The sequence below is a fragment of the Durio zibethinus genome, chromosome 19 (assembly GCF_047325235.1).
Source record: "Durio zibethinus cultivar Kanyao isolate XHJ-2024 chromosome 19, ASM4732523v1, whole genome shotgun sequence".
NCBI lineage: Eukaryota > Viridiplantae > Streptophyta > Magnoliopsida > Malvales > Malvaceae > Durio > Durio zibethinus.
Genome location: NC_143180.1, coordinates 1,692,147 through 1,711,619, shown reverse-complemented (window position 1 = coordinate 1,711,619; position 19,473 = coordinate 1,692,147). Strand labels below are relative to the sequence as shown.

General features: G+C 29.6%; 2 protein-coding genes across 2 annotated transcripts; one reads left to right on the top strand and one right to left on the bottom strand.

Moving 5' to 3' along the window:
- Window positions 1-7,723: 7,723 nt before the first annotated feature.
- Window positions 7,724-10,189, bottom strand: LOC111310137 (large ribosomal subunit protein uL10). The gene is made up of 5 exons (XM_022909293.2): window positions 9,754-10,189; window positions 9,540-9,608; window positions 8,600-8,698; window positions 8,104-8,496; window positions 7,724-8,020 (listed from the first exon to the last, which is right to left on the bottom strand). The coding sequence occupies exons 1-5, from the start codon at window positions 10,009-10,011 to the stop codon at window positions 7,877-7,879; spliced, it is 963 nt and encodes a 320-aa protein (XP_022765028.1). The 5' UTR covers window positions 10,012-10,189; the 3' UTR covers window positions 7,724-7,876.
- Window positions 10,190-10,884: 695 nt separating this feature from the next.
- On the top strand, window positions 10,885-14,214 carry SYP31 (syntaxin of plants 31). The gene is made up of 6 exons (XM_022909292.2): window positions 10,885-11,213; window positions 12,032-12,282; window positions 12,413-12,558; window positions 13,012-13,050; window positions 13,362-13,559; window positions 13,746-14,214. Exons 1-6 carry the CDS (start codon window positions 10,988-10,990, stop codon window positions 13,903-13,905), a joined length of 1,020 nt encoding a protein of 339 aa, XP_022765027.1. The 5' UTR covers window positions 10,885-10,987; the 3' UTR covers window positions 13,906-14,214.
- The last annotated feature ends 5,259 nt before the right edge of the window (window positions 14,215-19,473 follow it).

Sequence of the window (19,473 nt, the reverse complement as noted above, 5' to 3'; positions counted from 1 at the left end):
GCCGTTTTTTTATGGTTCGCCGCCAAATTATGAAGGTAAGATAATTATCAACGAAAATGTTATTTATGGTATTTTTTATAATAATGTAAATATGATTATTAATTATTTTAATAAAAAAATTTTAAAACAATATAATTGGTCAGCATTTAAAAAAAAAAGCTCGAAAGAAAATAAGATTATTTTTAGGCAAAAAATAATATTAATTTAATGTAATATTATCTGGCTCCATAAAAGAAAAAGAATTATCTGCTATGGTATGAAAGGAAGCACATTTCGAGGCAGATTTTTTGGGAAATGTGCGGCACATGTACCATGAACTGTAAAGCACTGCTCCATTTCCCTTAGTTATCCGCTTATTTTATTAATTTATTTTCTTTTACGGGCATATGATTTTTTATTATTATTATTATTTTACGTGATGTAGGATGAAATAAATTTGATAATAATTTTTATGACCTGTTAATAGCGTGTTAAATGATAATTTTAATTCTAATTTTAATGATAAGTGGAGTTAAAATGTTATAATGTCAATATTTAATTATTTATTTTTATGAATATTTATATATTTTATAAAATCTGTGTTAATTTTTTAATTCGTTCAGTGAAATTTATAATCTCCATCCTTAACATAAAAGAATAATAATTTTTTGTTTTTATCTTTTATTCAAATTTAGATAGGGAAGAATAAGAAAGGGGCGGGGGTAATTCACTTCTTTTGCAGATACTTTGCTTGAAGGGTAAGAAATGCTTAGCTAGCGTGACCTTTGAGCTTGGAGCACGTTGTTTTCTGAGGAACAGGGATGAATTCTTTATAATGTTAGCACAGTTGGAAATGATAGAGAGATTCTTGTTTATAAATAATTTTTTTAATAGAAAAGATATCATAATTTGTATATAAAAAAATAATTACTGAGATTTGTGAAAAAAATTAAAAAATCACATTTAATGGATTATATTTAACAACATAATTTTATCCTCCCATGTCTCTAAATTGTTTTTAAAACAAGTAAAAAGGATATAATTGAAAGAAAATAAATTGCAATCAAAAACACACATGCAATTGATTATTAAATTAAATATAAAATGTCAAACCATACCATTTAAACAAATATTCTCGATTTTCTTTGTCAATTTTAGATTGGAATAAGTTTTTTTTTTTCTTTCGATGTAATATTTTTTGAATTCAAATTTTCTCATCTTTTAATGTAAAAAAGTAAAAGATAATCTAAAACTTGGGTTTGCAATAAAATATTGTTAAGATGAAAAAGACAGAAAGTAAAATAGCTACCACAAAAAAAAAAAAAGCAGCATGATCGTGATCAAATCAAATGTTATTTTTGTCATTGTGGTATTATAACATGTAAGAGATTTATGTTTCTTGCTCTGTCGATTTTCTTATCATTATTGTCTGATTTAGTTGCCATTTTGCCAACCTGTCTCCTTTACCCAAAATCATCTTTGTCGATTTAAAGGTTGAACTTGTTAATTATATCATCCATCAGCCTTTTTCTTCGAAGTAGGTTGTTTTGATTTCACAAAAAGTTTAAAAAATTTTTTTTCAAAACCAGGAAGGTTAGCATATTTATCGGAATCTAATGGTATAATTTTGGTTTGAATATTGCAATTTAATGCTTGGTGATTTAGGTTTTATTTGGTGTAAAGTGAGTCATAATTTGAAAATAAAAAATATTGTAATTATTATAATTTAAATTTTAAATTTATTATATGAATTAATTGAATTAAATTTTAATATTTTTGTTAATTTATGTTTTCAAATTAAGATTTTTTAAGAGAGAAATTTTCATTGAAAATAGTCTTAAAACATCATAAGCAAGCAAACTATATATATAGTTTTATATTTTCAGGTTGATTTGTTGATTTTCCATGTTTCAACAACTGAGTAATTTAGAAATTTCAAAGTCAAAATTATAAAAAAGACCAACATATTTTAATCTTGAACACATATCTAAGTTCATGCAAGTAATTACCTTGAAGCAACATTATTCTTTAATTTAATCTATTGACTTTATTTTATATATATAAAATATTAATTAATTTATACAATAATTTTTAAAAAATAATATTCGACATATTTAAAATTTAAATTTTAACACATTTAATTTTTTTTGTATTAAAAAAGTTAATACTTATCTTAATTAATTATAGTTTAGGTCATGAGGATTATGTTAACTATTCTTACATCAAATGTTTATTATTATTTTTAACTAAATTAATGTGAATTTATTAGAGAATAACATCGAAAACCATCTACACCACCAACAATTTTTTTAAAAGATAAATTAAAAACCGACATTGATCTTTATCGATGTTGCTATTGCTGGTATTAAGAATAGATTAATTAATTAATTAAGAAGAAAAAAAGTCTCCTTGTTCCAGAATGTAGTGGGTAGGCATTGTTCAACAAGAGACGCCTCCATTTGATTTCCAAAAAACCTTAAACAATTTAAGCTTGATAGGGACCCAATTGTTGGTAAAGAAGTAGCCAAAGGATGAGCCCCCAGCCTTTTCCTGTTAGCAGCCTTTCTATAGGTTATCATAATTTTGAATTTTAATTTTTGTTTTACTAATCAAAATAATTACTTTAGTAATGTGTTTTAGTTTAGGGTTTTAAAAGTAGTTAATAGGACTTTGGTTTTATAATAAACATGTCCAAAAATTTTTGGATTTTAAATTAAAATGTTATTGTGAAGTTTTATTTAATTTTATGTTAAATTTATTTAATTATTCAGTGATTTTTTATAAATGAATATAATTATAATTTATATTTATAATTTCAAAAATATTCTTCTAACCAGTGTTTATATAAACAGAAATTTTAATTAATATTATATTTTTAAAAATATATTTTTTTATTTTAATACATAATTCTCGTTAAATTCAAAAGTGGGTAATAAATTAATTATAATTTAAAAATATTATTTAAAAAGTATAAACATTCTTCAACATTTGACATTTTTCAAAAGAAAAAAGAATTAAATATGAAGTCCTAGCCTCTAGGAGCTACTCAGAATCAAAATGTTGAAACTGACTAAACCATTGAATATCAATTTCTTGAACGAATTAAAGTGGTTCTATATGTAAATATAATATTTTTATTTATTTATTTTTAACCACAAATTTGTATATAGCTAGTAGCTAGCTGGATAGTGATTTAAAAAGTTATTGTCTGTCAAGTGGATTACCCAAATACAGTGAATTTTTTTTTTTTTTAAAGAAAAATGAGAAAGTTGAACTTTTCATTGAACATCCATTGGAAAAAACCCTTTGATAGAGAAAATTTTGGGCTACTGGAAAGCCTAAATTTGTGGGACAAATGTCCTAATTAAAGCCAAGAAAAAATATTGGACCTAATTCGTTTTTTATGATCAGTATTAGACCAAACTTTAGCCTAACCAATATTAATGAGACAAATTATTTTATCCAAATTCTGTTGATTTTGTTAAGAAATATATATACTTAACAAGGATTTTTTATGAACAAAAAAAAAAAAAAGAAATTTGATTGGACAAATATACATGAATTGATAGATGGGATCAAAGATTAATATTCAAATCAAGGTTTAATTTCAAAGGGCAAAATCCATGATCAAATTTTCGATTCCCCAATGTGTTAATTAACCTCATTGGTATGATAAAAGGTGCTTATGGATAGAATAAAATTTGATTAATTTTTAAAAAAATTTTCTTAAAATCAAGCTTGAAAGATTTGAAAATTAAATAAAATATTTTTATTAATTAAATATTCTCTAAAGGAAATTAGACATACTACTTATGTTTAGGAAATTTTAAATTGGATTCGAATCATTTGTAAAACATCAAATTCTTTTCAAATTTTAGATAGATTGGTAATATCATATGAGTTTAGATCATTATCGAACTCTAAATTTATATTTATATAATTTTGAATCAAATTCAAATTATTTTCAAGTATTTTAAATAATTTTTTTTTTAATTTTAGATTTAATTGACAATATGGTTTGATATAAATGTTAATGAGCATTTAAGTTGAGATATCAAACTTCAGTTTAATAATTGATTTTTTATACAAAGATGATTGACTATTGAACAACTTGGGCAAGTAGCTCAAGTCATTTCTTCTATCTTCGTAGCTCTAATTGATTATATCAATTTATAATAAATATTTTGACTATCTTTTCTAATAAAATAAAATAATAGTTAATAATAAAAAAAATTAAAACTCAAGGCTCACATAAATTTTATTTACTTTATAGAATATTTGAATTTAAAATTTATTTAGATGCATGATGAAAATTTTATTATCATGTTATAAGTGAATTTTATAATTAAATTTTTAAAAATTCAACAAATAAAATGACATGCACCAATGAGAGTTTTCTCATTGATTATTATACATCTAAATGAATTTTTAATAATAAAGTTAGAGCTCTAATGGTGATGGATGTGACTAAAGATGTAACATGCCCATGGTACACTTTTGGAAGATCATTCTTCAAATTTCAAAGCCAATTAAATCACTTTGAGTGTTCAACACCAATAATTTAATAAGACAAAAATAGTGAATTTTTGTTTTGGAGAACTATTGCTATTGGTGTTATTATTTTCTTGTATTAATGGGTGAGTATATCCAAATGCCAAAGAATCTTAAAAGACTAAAATATTTTACTTTACTTAAACATGTTTTTGTATTATTATTATATTTTAATAAATTTTTATTTGTTTTATTTATATTTATAGAAAATTTTATTTCAAATGAAAAATTGGTTTATATTAAGAATATATTTAAATATAAATTAATGATTAATAATTTATTTAAATGTAAATTAAAAGTTAAATATTTATTTAAATATAATAAAAATATAAAAATTTATTTAAATAAAGTGATAAAATAAAATAAAAAATTATTATTTGATCCTACGTTAAAAGAGAAAAGGGACAAAACCATATCTTGCTCATGCTCTATCCTACTAGATTTTTTTCCAATGCCTGATCTCATCTGGTAAACAAACTGGTGAAGTCTAAATTTAGATCAAAGCATGATTGGCTGATTTGGCCACAAGTTGCCCCATGTATCTCTTTTAGAAGGAAAAGCAACTTACAATTCATAAAATATAAGATCTTTAAGATTTCATCTCACTCATCATTCATAAGATCTTTTCTTAGTGATGTGACATCACAGGCTCTCCCATGAGTTCAGATTGAATGTTGATGGGAAACAATTTTCAGTAATTTGTTCATGCTTCCCTTTAAATGGAACATCACCCTTCAAACTAAGTAACCACAAAAGCAAATCTCAAAATCTTTGTAGTTTATATTTATTGTACAAAGATTGTCGTAAAGTGATTATATTTATCAATTGGATTAGATTTTGAATTTCATAATTAATCATAGAAAAAATTACCGAATTAAGGGTTTATCCTCATTTTATATTTTGTTTCAAGAAAAAAGTAAGAATTTTGAGCAAAATCTAATCCCCAACTTGAGTTGAAAATGATATAACCTCAGCATTAGATAAACGAATCTTGCATCATCCTTGTAGGACAGCTCCAAAGACGCTATCATCTACCCCACAAAAGGAATTAAAGAGATTACAAAGATAAAGGATTTGACTAGTTGGGGTCACTAATTTCTTAATACAAATGGGCATCAATCATGCAACACAAGAATAGACTTTTTGAACCAAATCAATAGAAGTAGGACATTACGTGACACCATGCATGCTTCCGTGTTCCAACTTTGTTCTTTGATTTTGATTAGAGAATGTTAGAAAACACCCTTTATATCAAAGTTCTAACTTCTGAGGGAATAAAATTTCAACGCCATTTTCACGTGCAAGACTTGAAGAGAGTTCATGTCTGGCCAACAAGGCTTCAGATACAGATAGAACCTAGAGCGTAAAATTAGGGTAACAAACTAGAAAATTATAAGTAGAAAGTTTGAAAAAAAGAAAGAGAAAATCAAGAACGATCTGATCGAGTTTTTTGCAAGGACTGGAAAGGATATATCTCCTTTATTGGCGTCCAAGACAATGGAAAATCTACTATTTTATAATAATTGAGTTGAGGAGGGTTTTGATTGAGACATTTAATAAATCAAACATATTGATCACATCTCTTGATCTTACTGGTCTTTAAAAGAAGGGAATACATGATGAAAAGAAAGATCCAATGAATAAATAAATTTTATGAATGCTTTTTGAATTTTATTGATGGATTTTGGTCAGCATATGTGGGGTAGAAACTTGAAAGAATCATCGTTTTTTTTTTTTTTGAAGCAGGATAACTAGATTTCATTTCAATGTAAGCCAGTACATTTAGCAGAGATTACATCATGAATGACAGAGGGGCATTCCCCAAATCAGTACATGGCATTTTCCAGTCTCAAAGCACATCTTGCAAAGGCATGAGCAGCTTCATTCCTTGCGTAGCTACTGAGTCCATGCTAGCCTCAATCAAATGCACATTTGCTATCAGGTTTCCTATAGGAGACAGGTTCCTGGTTCTTGCACTGATGCTGTTAATCACTTCTAGTGAATTGCCCTCTATAATGACTTGAGAGAATTGCATATCTTTTGCTAGCTTGAAAAGCTGCTAGAGCTTCTGCCACTATGGGGTCACGCACGTCCTCCAGTTTTGCCGCGACAGCTCCGAGCCAGTCTTATGAAAGTCTTATTACATAAATTAAATGTACAAAATTTTAAAAATTTATATATATTTTTTAAATAAATATTTTTAATAAAAATATTAATAAAAATTTTATTATTAAATAAATATCAATCAAATTTAAATTATAAATAATATTTTTAATATAAATTTTTATATATTATTAATCTTCATATTAAATTCTATCAATTCATCGATTTGAATATTTTATTAAAATTTTAATTAAATTATTTTAATATTCACCGAGTTTTTCCTAAAAATTATCATGTAAGTTTGTCTAATTAACTTCCATATTCCTACCATACCAGATTGTTTTTGTTCTGCCATATTTTAGTATTCATATCTAAAGGTGTAAATAATACATTAATATTCGCAAGTTATTTGAGTTCGAATCGAAAAAAACTCGAATTCGATTCGATTATAATCGAATCGAGCTTGAATAACTTGATTTATCGATCGAACCGAATTCGAATATTCTTATATCCGATTCAAATAACTCACAAATCTAATCGCGCATTTATATTTAAATATATTTTTATTATTTTAATTAATAAAATATTTCGAATTCAAATTCGAACTCGAACATAAATAATCTAACTCTTACCAAGTATACAAATTAAACTTATTTTTACATATTAATCGAACTTAATTAAACAAACTCAGGTAGCTCGAATTCAATCACAAATCGAATTCGAACTTGAAAAATAAAACTCAATTAAATTCAAACCGAATATCAAGCCTTGAGTTGTGAATCGAACTCAAGCTTCTCACTATATCAATTTGACTCGACTCGATTACACTTTTATCTATTCCTGCTACTGCTACAGCTTTGCTATTTCAATTTTACCTCTTTTTGTTCTAAAGTTAGAGAGTATAGAGGCTTACAAAGTTGAAGGCAAAATACGTGATTTCTTGAAGTATTACCAAGATTTGTGAAGAAATACTAATGCTAGCATGTAGTAATTCAAAGATGGTATGCAGGTACAATCACCAACATCAATTTCAAAGCCTTGGGAGCATAAATCAAAATGCAAACTGATATATAAGGTAGATAACAGGCAATAGACTAAATTGACACTTCATAAACTTAACAAGTTCTCCACACTTGAAGCAATGAAAAGTACCCATCAAAAAGAAACTACAAGAAATAATCCAAACAGGCTATGATAACTGATAGTATTATAATCCTCCATCATTATACTAAGACAAACAAACTTAGTCGAAGAGACTGAATCCCATATCGTCATCAGACTCTTCTTCAGGTTCTGGTTTCTTCTCCTCTTCGGCAGCAGCAGCAACAGGTGCAGCACCGGCATCAGCAGCAACAGGGGCAGCAGCAACTGCAAACTTACTTGGATCCTGAAAGCAAGCAACAACTAATTTAGCTCACAATACTAGGGAAAATTGCAAATAATTTACCAGAAAAAGAATCAATTCCATACCGCCAAGTACTCCTTCACTTTATCAGCCTGAGGGAAAGAATACTCCGTTGCAACAGCAACAGACAAGACATTCTTGTAGGCATTGACGAACATGTGTGGTGCAGCAGCAAGGGTTGGGTATGAGATGGCAAGAGACAGTGCAGTAACCATGGAGACACCAGAAGCAAATTTCTCAATCAGGTCATCCTCGGTAAGGTCCAACACCTCAGGGCTAAAGACTGAGCCATTGTCATAGACAGACAGGACAATAAGACCATATGAGAAGGGCCTAATTCCAAGCTTAGCAAGAAGGGCAGCCTCGGAAGATCCAACCTTTTCACCCTTCTTGATAAGCTCCACAGGAGTGATAATTTCAACAGTACCCTTATTAATCTTGGTTGGAATATTAAGCACCTAAAATGTAACAAAAAATTAGTAATAAAAATTGAGCAATGTTTCTAATAAGTATCAATCAATTCAGATAAAAAGAACATCACTGCTAGACATATAGCAGTACCTGGAAGAAAGAGGTCTGTGAAGGGTCAAGCCCAGTGTTGCCAGGTGGGACAACCACATCAATGGGCGCAATCAGACCAACTCGAGCAGGAGCTCCAACCTGTTCATAATAAACTATGATATTAAATCAAAGCATTTTAAGTAAACCCACAAAAGCACAAAATCAATAGCAAGAAACAACTATTATATCAAATGAAATTGAACTTCACAATATCAACAAGAAAATTATAATCGTATCATTCAAATTTTGAAACAAGACTATTAAAACCAGAACCAGAAGAACACTGAACTGGACACAACAAAGAGAATAGTAGCTAATCTGATGTTTAAAATAGTTTTCTCCTTGCATGCAATGAGATGGATTCAAGCAAACAGATACAATATACCATTCAATGAGCCGGTAGCAAAGAATGAGTCCCATAGCAAAGAGTGAGCTTTCCTTCAAATCATTCAAATTTTGAAACACGAATATTAAAACCAGAACCAGAAGAACAGTGAACTGGCCACAACAAAGAGAATAGTAATTAATCTTATGCTTAAAATAGTTTCTCCTTGAATGCAATGAGATAGGTTCAAGCAAACACATACTATATACTACCAAATGAGCCGGTAGCAAAGAATGAGTCAAATAGCGAAGAGTGAGCTTTCTTTCAAACTCAAGATTCTAACAATTTTGCTAATTTATCAATGAAAGAACACAAATATCTAAGTTGTATACAAGTTATATTTTTGTTTTTATGGCTAACTATACTAAATAATTAAATTACATAAACAATAACTTCAAAATCCTATAACTGAACAAACAAGTTTAAAAGTTCTCAAATTAGAGTGAAAGCAAGTCATTTAATTTTTCATTTATTACATAATTAGTAAAAATAACTGATAAAATAATTATAATATCAAATATTCCAATTTCAATTAATAAAAAAACAATAACTCACCTTATACTTGGCAACTTCCTCTGTAACTTCTTTCAAGTCACCCTTGGTAAAGATCAAACCCACATTTCCCTGATTCAAAAAAACCAGATAAAAAACAATTACTTTATTCATTTATCAAACACTAAAAACGCCAAAAAAAAGATTCAAACTTTAATTTACCTGATTCAAAAATACCCAAAAAAGTATATTATAAAGATTTAAACTTTTAAAGTACCTGAAGCAAAGGGATAAGGTTAAGGAAAGCCTGGTTTCCGGTCTTCTCAGCATGCATCCGAATCGACCTTTTCATCATAGTATTTTTACCCATGAGAACAACTGAGTCACCTCGGAGGCCTTTCCGAATGTTCTGAAGCTGGTTCGAACCCACGTTGTCGGCTGCGACGATTAAGATCTGGGTGTACTCGTCTAAGAGCTGGCAAAGTTTCGCGTCGTATGCGATTTTCTTGTCCGCCTTGGAGGGTTTCACTACCATTTTTAGGGATATAAGAGTTAATACTAAAGTTACAAAGTTTTACAGAGGGCAAAATCGAGGGCCAAGACGAAGCGACTGATACTCGATCAAGGCAGACAGCAAAACAGCACCGTCTCTTTAACCTCTGGTTTCGATTTGGCGAGTGGTTTGACAGAGAGAAAAACCCTTATGAGCTGGTGAAATTGGAGAAAAGGGTTATAGTGCGTTTACATAGGGGAGGGGAAAGGAAGGCACATTAGGGTTTTTGGAGTTGTCCTTGATCGGACGGTTGAGATTTCTTCCCTTCATTATTTAGGTTTTTTTGTGGTTTTTGGTTTGGGCTATCGCCTTCGGTATTTTAGCTTCATATGCGACCCATTTAGCACGATTTCGTGGATTGGAGCCCGTAATAATTTATGTTTTGGACAAAATCTGAGATCCAAATTTTATTTAAAAGAACAACTCTAAAGAAAACAAAAAAACTTACAAAGTAATCCAGCTAGTTTTCATGCGATTATAAATTCGATAATTTAAAATATGATATAATAATATAATATAAAAATTAAATATAAAATATATAATTTAAAATTTTAATAATAATTATACATAAATTTAATTAAATCAAAAAATAAATTATATATTTTTATTTTGATATGAATTATAATATTAATTTTTTATTAAAAAACATTATTTACATAATATAAATTCACGGATCTTTAAGTTTATACTGTTTATTAAGAATATTAAAATAAAAAAATATTTACAAATAAAATTAATTGGCATTAAAATAACAAAAATGCCATGTAAGGTGGCAGGCAAATTCGTTCTTTTGACGTGGCAAATCTTCATTGGACAACTTTAAAACCAGAAGACCCCACTAAAACCACCCAATCAGTTGTTGTTTTCCTCTCCAGTTACGTTTCCCTCCAATTCTAACACGTTCCTTGATATTCCCTCTCCGACGACTAAATTAACCCGCGGAGCAAACTTAAACGCTATGGCCTCCCCATACAGAGATCGGACAGCTGAGTTCCGATCACTATCCCAAACCCTTCAAAAAGTGGGAGGGATCTCAGTCGTCAACGATAATCATCTCCGAAACGACTTCGTTTCTAGATCACCTCATCCACCTCTATATTCCAGATCCGAGTTCAACAAAAAGGCTTCCCTAATCGGGTCCGGTATCCATGAAACCTCTCAAAAAATTGTTAGACTTGCCAAATGTAAGGTCTTTCTTCTATTTGCTTATGATTATTTAATGATTTATTCATTATTTTTCGCTTAATTTTTGCTATTTGGAATAAAATTTTGATGAATTTAACTGCTAAATATGTTTCCTTTTACTTGTTTTTATTTTAAAAATGAATAAAGTAATTTTTTTTTGTAAATATGTTAAATTTAAAATATTGGGTAAATGGTTCTTTTTAAGCAAGAATCAGATTAATTTTGAAATGGGATTTTTCAAATATTGTTATATTCGATGTTTTTAATGTAATTTTGCTGTAAATATTGAATAAATGGTTTTTTTAAGGAAGAATCAGATTAATTTTGAAATGGGATTTTTGAAATATTTGTTATATTTGATGTTTTTAATGTAATTTTTGCAGTAAATATTGAAAAAATGGTTTTTTTTTTTTTTTTTTAAGGAAGAATCAGATTAATTTTGAAATGGGATTTTTGAAATATTATTATCTTTGATGTTTTTAATGTAATTTTTGCAGTAAATATTGAATAAATGGTTTTTTTTTTAAGGAAGAATCAGATTAATTTTGAAATGGGATTTTTGAAATATTGTTATATTTGATGTTTTTTATGTAATTTTTGCGGTAAATATTGAATAAATAGTTTTTTTTTTTTTTTTAAGGAAGAATCAGATTAATTTTGAAATGGGATTTTTGAAATATTGTTATATTTGATGTTTTAATGTAATTTTTGCAGTAAATATTGAATAAATGTTTTTTTTAAGGAAGAATCAGATTTATTTTGAAATGGGATTTTTGAAATATTATTATGTTTGATGTTTTTAATGTAATTCTTGCAGTGGCAAAGAGGTCATCAATGTTCGATGATCCGATTGTGGAAATAGAGGAACTAACTGCTTTGATAAAGACTGATATTACCACTTTGAATATGGCACTTTCGGATTTGCAAACACTTCAAAACATGGAGATTGCTGATGGGAATTACTCTGATGATAGAGTTGTTCATTCCACAACGGTTTGTGACGATTTGAAGAGCAAGTTAATGGGTGCTACCAAGCATCTTCAAGATGTGTTGACTGCAAGAACTGAGGTAGTTTTTTTGCTACACTAGAATTGAAGTTGTTTATTGGGTATTCTGTATTGAGAGCTGATGATCATTCTTGATCGTGATTGCATTAATTATGTTGTTCCTTTGGTCTGTATGTCTTGTGGTTGTGCAGAATATTAAGGCTCATGAAAACAGGAAACAGATATTTTCGAAGAGTACATCGAGAGAGAACCTGTTTCGGCATCAAACAGAATCTGTGACCGAGCCACCTCCTTGGTCAAGTTCTTCAAATTTGTCTGAGAGTTTGCCACTGTTAGGGTGGGTGCTCTTGTTTTTTGGTGCTCTGATATTTATGAGATATTGATAAACATCAGAATAGGAAGCTACCATGTTAGTTATTATCCTGTCTTTATGTGTACGAGGCAGGATCAAAATCACTTTTCAGGCTATTATTTCTGAATCTAAAAGAAACTGGGATTGTAATTTCATTTGGTCTGCTAGAACATTCGCGCGCTATAATTTAATCAATAACATTGAATATCTGTAGGTGAACATTTAGCATGGATGTAGAAGATCTTCTTATCATGCTGTATTGAGCACTTTAGATGTTAAACTTTAACTGAAAAACTATTTTGTTGCGGGTATTTACTAACACCTTTCATTATTTATCGAAACTTGATTTTGTGGATGTGTCAAATTTTGTCCAAGAAAAATTATAGCCTTTCTCCTATTCTTGTCGTTTGACTAACGTCTCTTTTTTCTTCTAACCAGACCGCCATCAAATGGTGTACAAGCTGGCAGCCAACTGAGGTCTGTATATGTGTTATGATTGGTTAAATTTTGAGGTTTAACCATTTCCCATAAATCATGTGTTCTAATGATTGGTCATATTACTGAACTAGATGCAGCAAGATCTTTATGTCATCTTATGAGATATAGATGCATTGGTACTTATTCACTGTGATTTTACCATGCATTCAGTGAAAAGATAAAAATTCTTTATGTGTATGTAGATATATCCCCAACTCATGCTTGTTTCTTTTATATCTTTGGGCCTCGTTGTTCCATTTCTATTTCACTAATTGTTCTACAACACCTTTTATTGAACCGTGCCAAAACAGACGAAGGCCAGCTGTGGATGGCACACCTTCCCACCACATGGAAATGTCCATGTTGCAGCAGGTTGTTCCCAGGCAAGAGCATTACTCACAAAGTCGGGCAGTTGCTCTTCAGAACGTGGAATCTACAATTTCAGAACTTAGCGGAATCTTTACACATCTGGCTACAATGGTCGCACATCAAGGAGAACTAGCTATCAGGTCTGCTGCTTTTACCCATATTTATTCTGCTAGTTCATTTTCATCTTTAGATGTGGCAACTTGCTATTTCCATCAAAAGAAACAATAATTCTCTTGGCATATCATTATTTCAAAGTGTTTGTTATATAATTTTAAGTATTTTGAGTCGGTTACGGAATCTGCCTAATTGATGTGATTTGTGAGCAGGATTGATGAGGACATGGATCAATCATTAGCTAACGTTGAAGGTGCTCGCAGTGCTCTATTGAGGCATCTTAACCAAATATCATCAAATAGGTGGCTTCTAATCAAGATATTCGCCGCAATCATCTTTTTCCTGGTGGTCTTCATCATCTTCGTGGCTTGAATATTATAACTCGAGATTCTAAAGCATCCTTCTTGCTACTGCCTGGAGTTGACATCCACGTATGGCTTACGTTGTCATATTCTTTCTGAATATTCAATGGGCTTTGCCGTTATTTTTAGATGGCGCTAGCTTGTAAAAAGTTGCAGGCTTCTATCGTGTTTGGAGAAACATAATTACACCAAATCTTATTGATTGTAACCATGTTGAGAACCTATTTTGTGCATCAAGAGATTGTTATAATTTCAACAACTGATAAATTGATATCAGGTCATATGATTATAATTCAAAATGATCAATTTTCTTCTCTTAGCTTTCATGCAGCCCCTCAAATGGCACTTGCATACACTGATCAACCTCTCCAAGGAGCTATAAATCTCTAGCGAAGACTTCAATAGCAATTAGCAAACGTACTCTGAGAGTTTCGAGTTCAAATTTAGATCGGAACCTAAAAGATAAAAGATAAAAAAAATTTCTTCAGCATAACAAGATTCTTTTTTATCGTAATAATTGAGCATACCATATTTGGATATTCACAGAGATTGGAATATTCAATCCAATATTTCTACCATGTCCTGCTCAATGCTTAATATTGAACCAAAAGCAACCAAACTCCATTGCAGACTGAATAAAGCTAAACAGAGATTTTAAGAAATGGTGGGCGAATCCCACTAAGTTATTTGATGCAAACTTTAGCTCCGAATCTTCTTTTTCAAACCCCAAATTATTAATCTGTTGCTCGCCACAATCATTCCGACTCACAAAATTAAGTATTGTTGAAGAATACAAGTGGGATATAATAAGAGAAGAAAGAATCTGGAATATAGACTTTTGACTGCCTATGTATGCATGACATCCATCCTCAAAACATGACATCCATATATTAATTCATACATCCAAAATCATCAATCCATATATCTTGATTCTCATATATCTTAAGTAAATGTTGGTTTTGACCTATTTACGTGATCTTGAAAAGCTGTGTTACTAGAACTCGAGGTGTGTGTAAATACGAGTAGGTATCGAACACGAATATATACAATTTTTACTTAATTTTTCCTATATTTAGACCGTCGAATTTTCACATTCATATCTTTCATGTGTCAAATGAGTATTTCAAAAACAACATAGCTGAAAATAATTAGGATTGAGAACAGTTCATAGATAGTTTAATAAGGCAGAAGTTTGTTTCTTTTTTGGTGAATAGATGACCAGTTTCATTGGATCTGAAGGAAGCCTTTAGGAAGGCAGGTGATTTCCTGCCAATGACAGGAAGGGATGGGGTGAATTAGATTACAGGCTATGAATGAAAAGCTGTAGAGATAAAGGGAAAGTTGATATAGGAAGGAAAAAGAAATGAACCAAAATTTTCTGTTTCTTTTGCAATATGAAGTTCCATTATTACAGTTAGGGGAATTAAGATAAGACACTTCCACATTGCAAAGATTCTTATTCTTCTTTCTTACGAAATTCTGAGTAGGTTGAAAGTGGGTTTTTTTTCCTTGTTGGCTGCCAAACATTAGAACTTTTGTCCTGTGATGTCTATCTCTTTATCCTTGATTACCCTCTTTCCAGGCTAATAATATGCATTGGCAACTATAATTGAGCATGTTGTCCAGTGTTGAAGCATAGCCAAAGATTGAGACCTGATGACAGCACCAACCAACAAACTCACTGGCCAAACCTCAATTTGTTTGAACGGAAAGTGGAAATTATTATCCTCTATATTAAGCTAATTTGTTATCTATCTTATATAATAAATATATAAAAGGTAAAGTCTTTGTTAAAATATATATATATATATATATCCAACATGGATGATCTATTTTTTATATATATATATATAGTTTTGAATAAATGACATGTGTCTTACATTTAATTATTTTAATTTGATTTGGTTTAAATTTTAAAATATTTTATAGAATAAATTATATTAATTTTATTTATATAGATTATGATATTTGATTATCATTATATCAAACCTGATTATGAAATTTAAATGGAAAAAATGCAAAACAGATGGTAATTGTTCAATGTAACTTGGTTTCAATTTTCAATGTTAGAACTTGCAAGTTGCAGCTGATTTTTCTTTTCCTTCTCTCCTGCTTTCTTCTCAGGACTCATTGGAAACAAGAAAATTCCAGTAATGGCAGACACAGTCAAAATTCTTCAAATCTTTCATGTTCCATGATGGATTTGCTAAGAGGGTGGAAGACTGGGAGGTGGTCATTGAAAAGACTGACAAGCAATAGGATACTGTGGAATTTTTCCACTATTAGTCCAAAAGAACACTAGCTTTAAACAGTGGTTGACAAAGATGCACTAAGATTCCCTCATAAACAGACAAATCATAGACAAAAGCCCTTCCATGTAATAACATTGCAGTGTAAGAAAGATATTGCAATGGGGAAGGGCTAAATTTGGTGAATAATGGGCATGTGAGCATGTTGAGTGGAAGGGATAATTGGGATTTGTCAAGGATTTCAATCAATTTGATGGTCCTTGCCTGCTTTGTTTTTTTCATGCATATCAAACTTGATGTATCCATTTCTTTGATTTTTGTGGCAACAATAAGTTGGTCTTCTGAATGTTTGAACAGAAAAAAGTATCAGCCAAATCCAATTGGTGGAAGCAGAACAGCTGAACATGGTAGGAACTGTAATTCAGCCTGCTTCTTCAGGCCACGGTTGCCTTAAAAGAAATATCATTCTTACAAGAATTGAATCAATCAGTTAGTTCAATTTTGTGTTTTTTTTTTTTTTTTTTTTTAATTATTGGCACTCAAATTTGATTTTGAACCATCAAATTTACTTGATCACATAACCTTAGATTCTCAATTTCAAAGACATTGAGTAGTATGGTGGTTGAGCATTATACCCAAAGAAATGACTATGATTTCTCAATTCTGATAGCAAAATGTATTATGAGAGCAAGATTTTCTAAGTTTCATGATCTCATGGCACTGCAGATTAGATTTTGTAGATGCACCTTTTTATTGACTTTAAGTCCCTAGGAGATTTTTAATTTAATTAACCTAACTTTGAAAGATTTCCCTGTCATTACAATGTAACATCAGGATTGATTTTCAGCAATGTCAAAGAAGTTTTCTCTTGGCCACAATTTGTCCTTTTTTTAGGCAAATTCAATGTCGACACATCCTCAAGCCCCTGAAAAAGGAATTTAGTTCCGTTAAGTTTTTATTTTTGACAAAAAAGTTACAGTTTAAAGATAAAAAAAAAAAAAAATTATTAAAATGAAAGAGTCATGCGAAAAAAAAAAAAAGGATTGACGCCATCACCAATCATGTTCTTGTCACTTGACAGAATCTACCACTAGTGTTCCAATTAACACACCTGAAAATGGGTCCAAAGCCCAAGTTTTGGATAAGCCACATTCAAGATCTCTTATAAGTTTAAAGATGGTATATTTAGCATGCTTGCAATTATTCAATTTGAACCATTAAATACAGTTCGCATGTGATCCTTCCACTCTAAAGCATATAAACAATTTAGATCAAATAATTGCAATAATGCACATATTTCCAACTGTTGTAATTCAATTAACTTTGATTTACATGTAGAAAAACCATATAATTTTAAGTTTTTTTAAAAGTTAATTGAATGTTGTCAATGATGGACAGGCAGTCGTGAATAATTGGTGTGATAAGGCTATGACTTTTTTAAACTCAGACACAATCTTTTGCTCTATTTCTTTGAAATAAATCAAAATGATTAATAATAAATTTCCAAATGATGTCTTAAGGATGGCATAATTAAAGTCCCATGCCCTACATTTTATGGCTCAATTTCATTGCAATTTTATCATTTTATGTCTAAAAAAATGTGGAGGGGACAGTAATGTAGAAGGTATGAATCAAAGCAACCCTCAAAAGAAGTTTTTGTGGGGACTTAAGTTTAAAAAACAGTGACAAAAGTAAGTCTTGGGATGCTTGTTTGTTCAACCCTCAATCAAATAGATTCTTGAGAAAGTGACAGAAAATTCCAAAGGATAATTAAAGAAAGAAAAAAGCTTGCAGCTCAGCTCTCTCACTATGTTTAAATCCTAACATAAACAAAAGCCAAAACAAATCCATTTTCTATCATGTATCCCATTGGTATTTCAAGCAAAATATTCTTTCTCACTTGTTAATACTCAAATTCCTTCTAATCGTCATGGCTTTGGACATCTTCCTTATCTTATTATTTGTCATGTTGATGTAATATTTAGTATCTCAATTGTTTAGGCTACATCCCAAATTTAAACTTTCATTTGGGAATTTAATTAAATTATTAATGAACATGAGTTTTTTATGAATTTTTTTGATACTTGAGATTATTAGTGATTAAATTTTGATAATTAAAATTAAGAGTCCAATATTTTATCAGTGATAAATTAAATCCATAATCTCTAATGTTTTATTTTAATTTTACTTTAATTTTTAATCTTTGAATTATTTCATTGGAATCCTTAACCTTTTAAAGGAGTTTCATTTTGATATTTTCATTACATTATTATGTTAATAATTGAAAAAAAAATCATGTGGAATGTTCATTTTTATTATGTCAAATTTAATGAAATGGTTTAATAAAAAAATAAAATCAATTTAAAAGGTTAAAAATCTAAATGAAAATCATTCAAAAAAGTTTAAAACCGCATTGTTAAAAAGTTTTCACAATAGTATCACTAATAACAAAGATTTTTACGTAAGCGTGTTAGGGCTAATGATCACTATTAATCATTTGGAACTTTCTTAAGCAACTAAAGAATATCTCAAATATCAACAATTTCTTGATAAAATATTGAATTTGTAATTTTATTAATCAGGATTCAATTCATGTCAATTTCAAATATTAAAAAAAAAAAAAAAAAGAGGGTCCCAAATCATCTCATTTGATTAATCATTGTCATTCCCACTAATCACTCACAAAGTTAAAACCTAAACCTAGTTAATTATTGGTGAAATTGAGAACAACTCATCAGCTAACAAAGAGTGAAAGGTAAAAATTTTGCATAACATTCCTGTTAGATTTTTCCCAAATGATTGGTTTCAAAATTCATTTAAAAAAAAACACATTAATTTTACTTAATCTCACTCGTAAACTCATTTAAAGTCAAATTAGATTACGATAAGTGGTGGTTAAGGTTAGATTAAATGATTCCTTAAGATCACCAATGAAGGAAGAACAACAATTTAACAAAGAATTATTAGTCAAGAGTGAGTGATAAAGGGAGACATAGAGCATTTTAAGGGTGAAAAGTTGAAGTGGAAGGGAAGAAACAGGACCCTCCACCCACTAAACAAGTTGATTTAGCTAATGATAGGGGAAAATAGATGTGTTAATGTCATAATTAGTGTTGATAAAATGGATTAGATGCTTTTGGCCTTTGGAGCCTTTGGAAACTTTTGACTCATAAAGAGTTCACCAAACTCATGGTGATGACTGATGAGAGCTGGTCCTTTTCACTTACCTGCTTTGATAAGTTCAACTCCTATTTCACATCTTTTCTTTTCTTTTTTCTTTTTTCTATGTTTCAACATCATTTCAAAATTAATGTGGAAAAATGATTTCA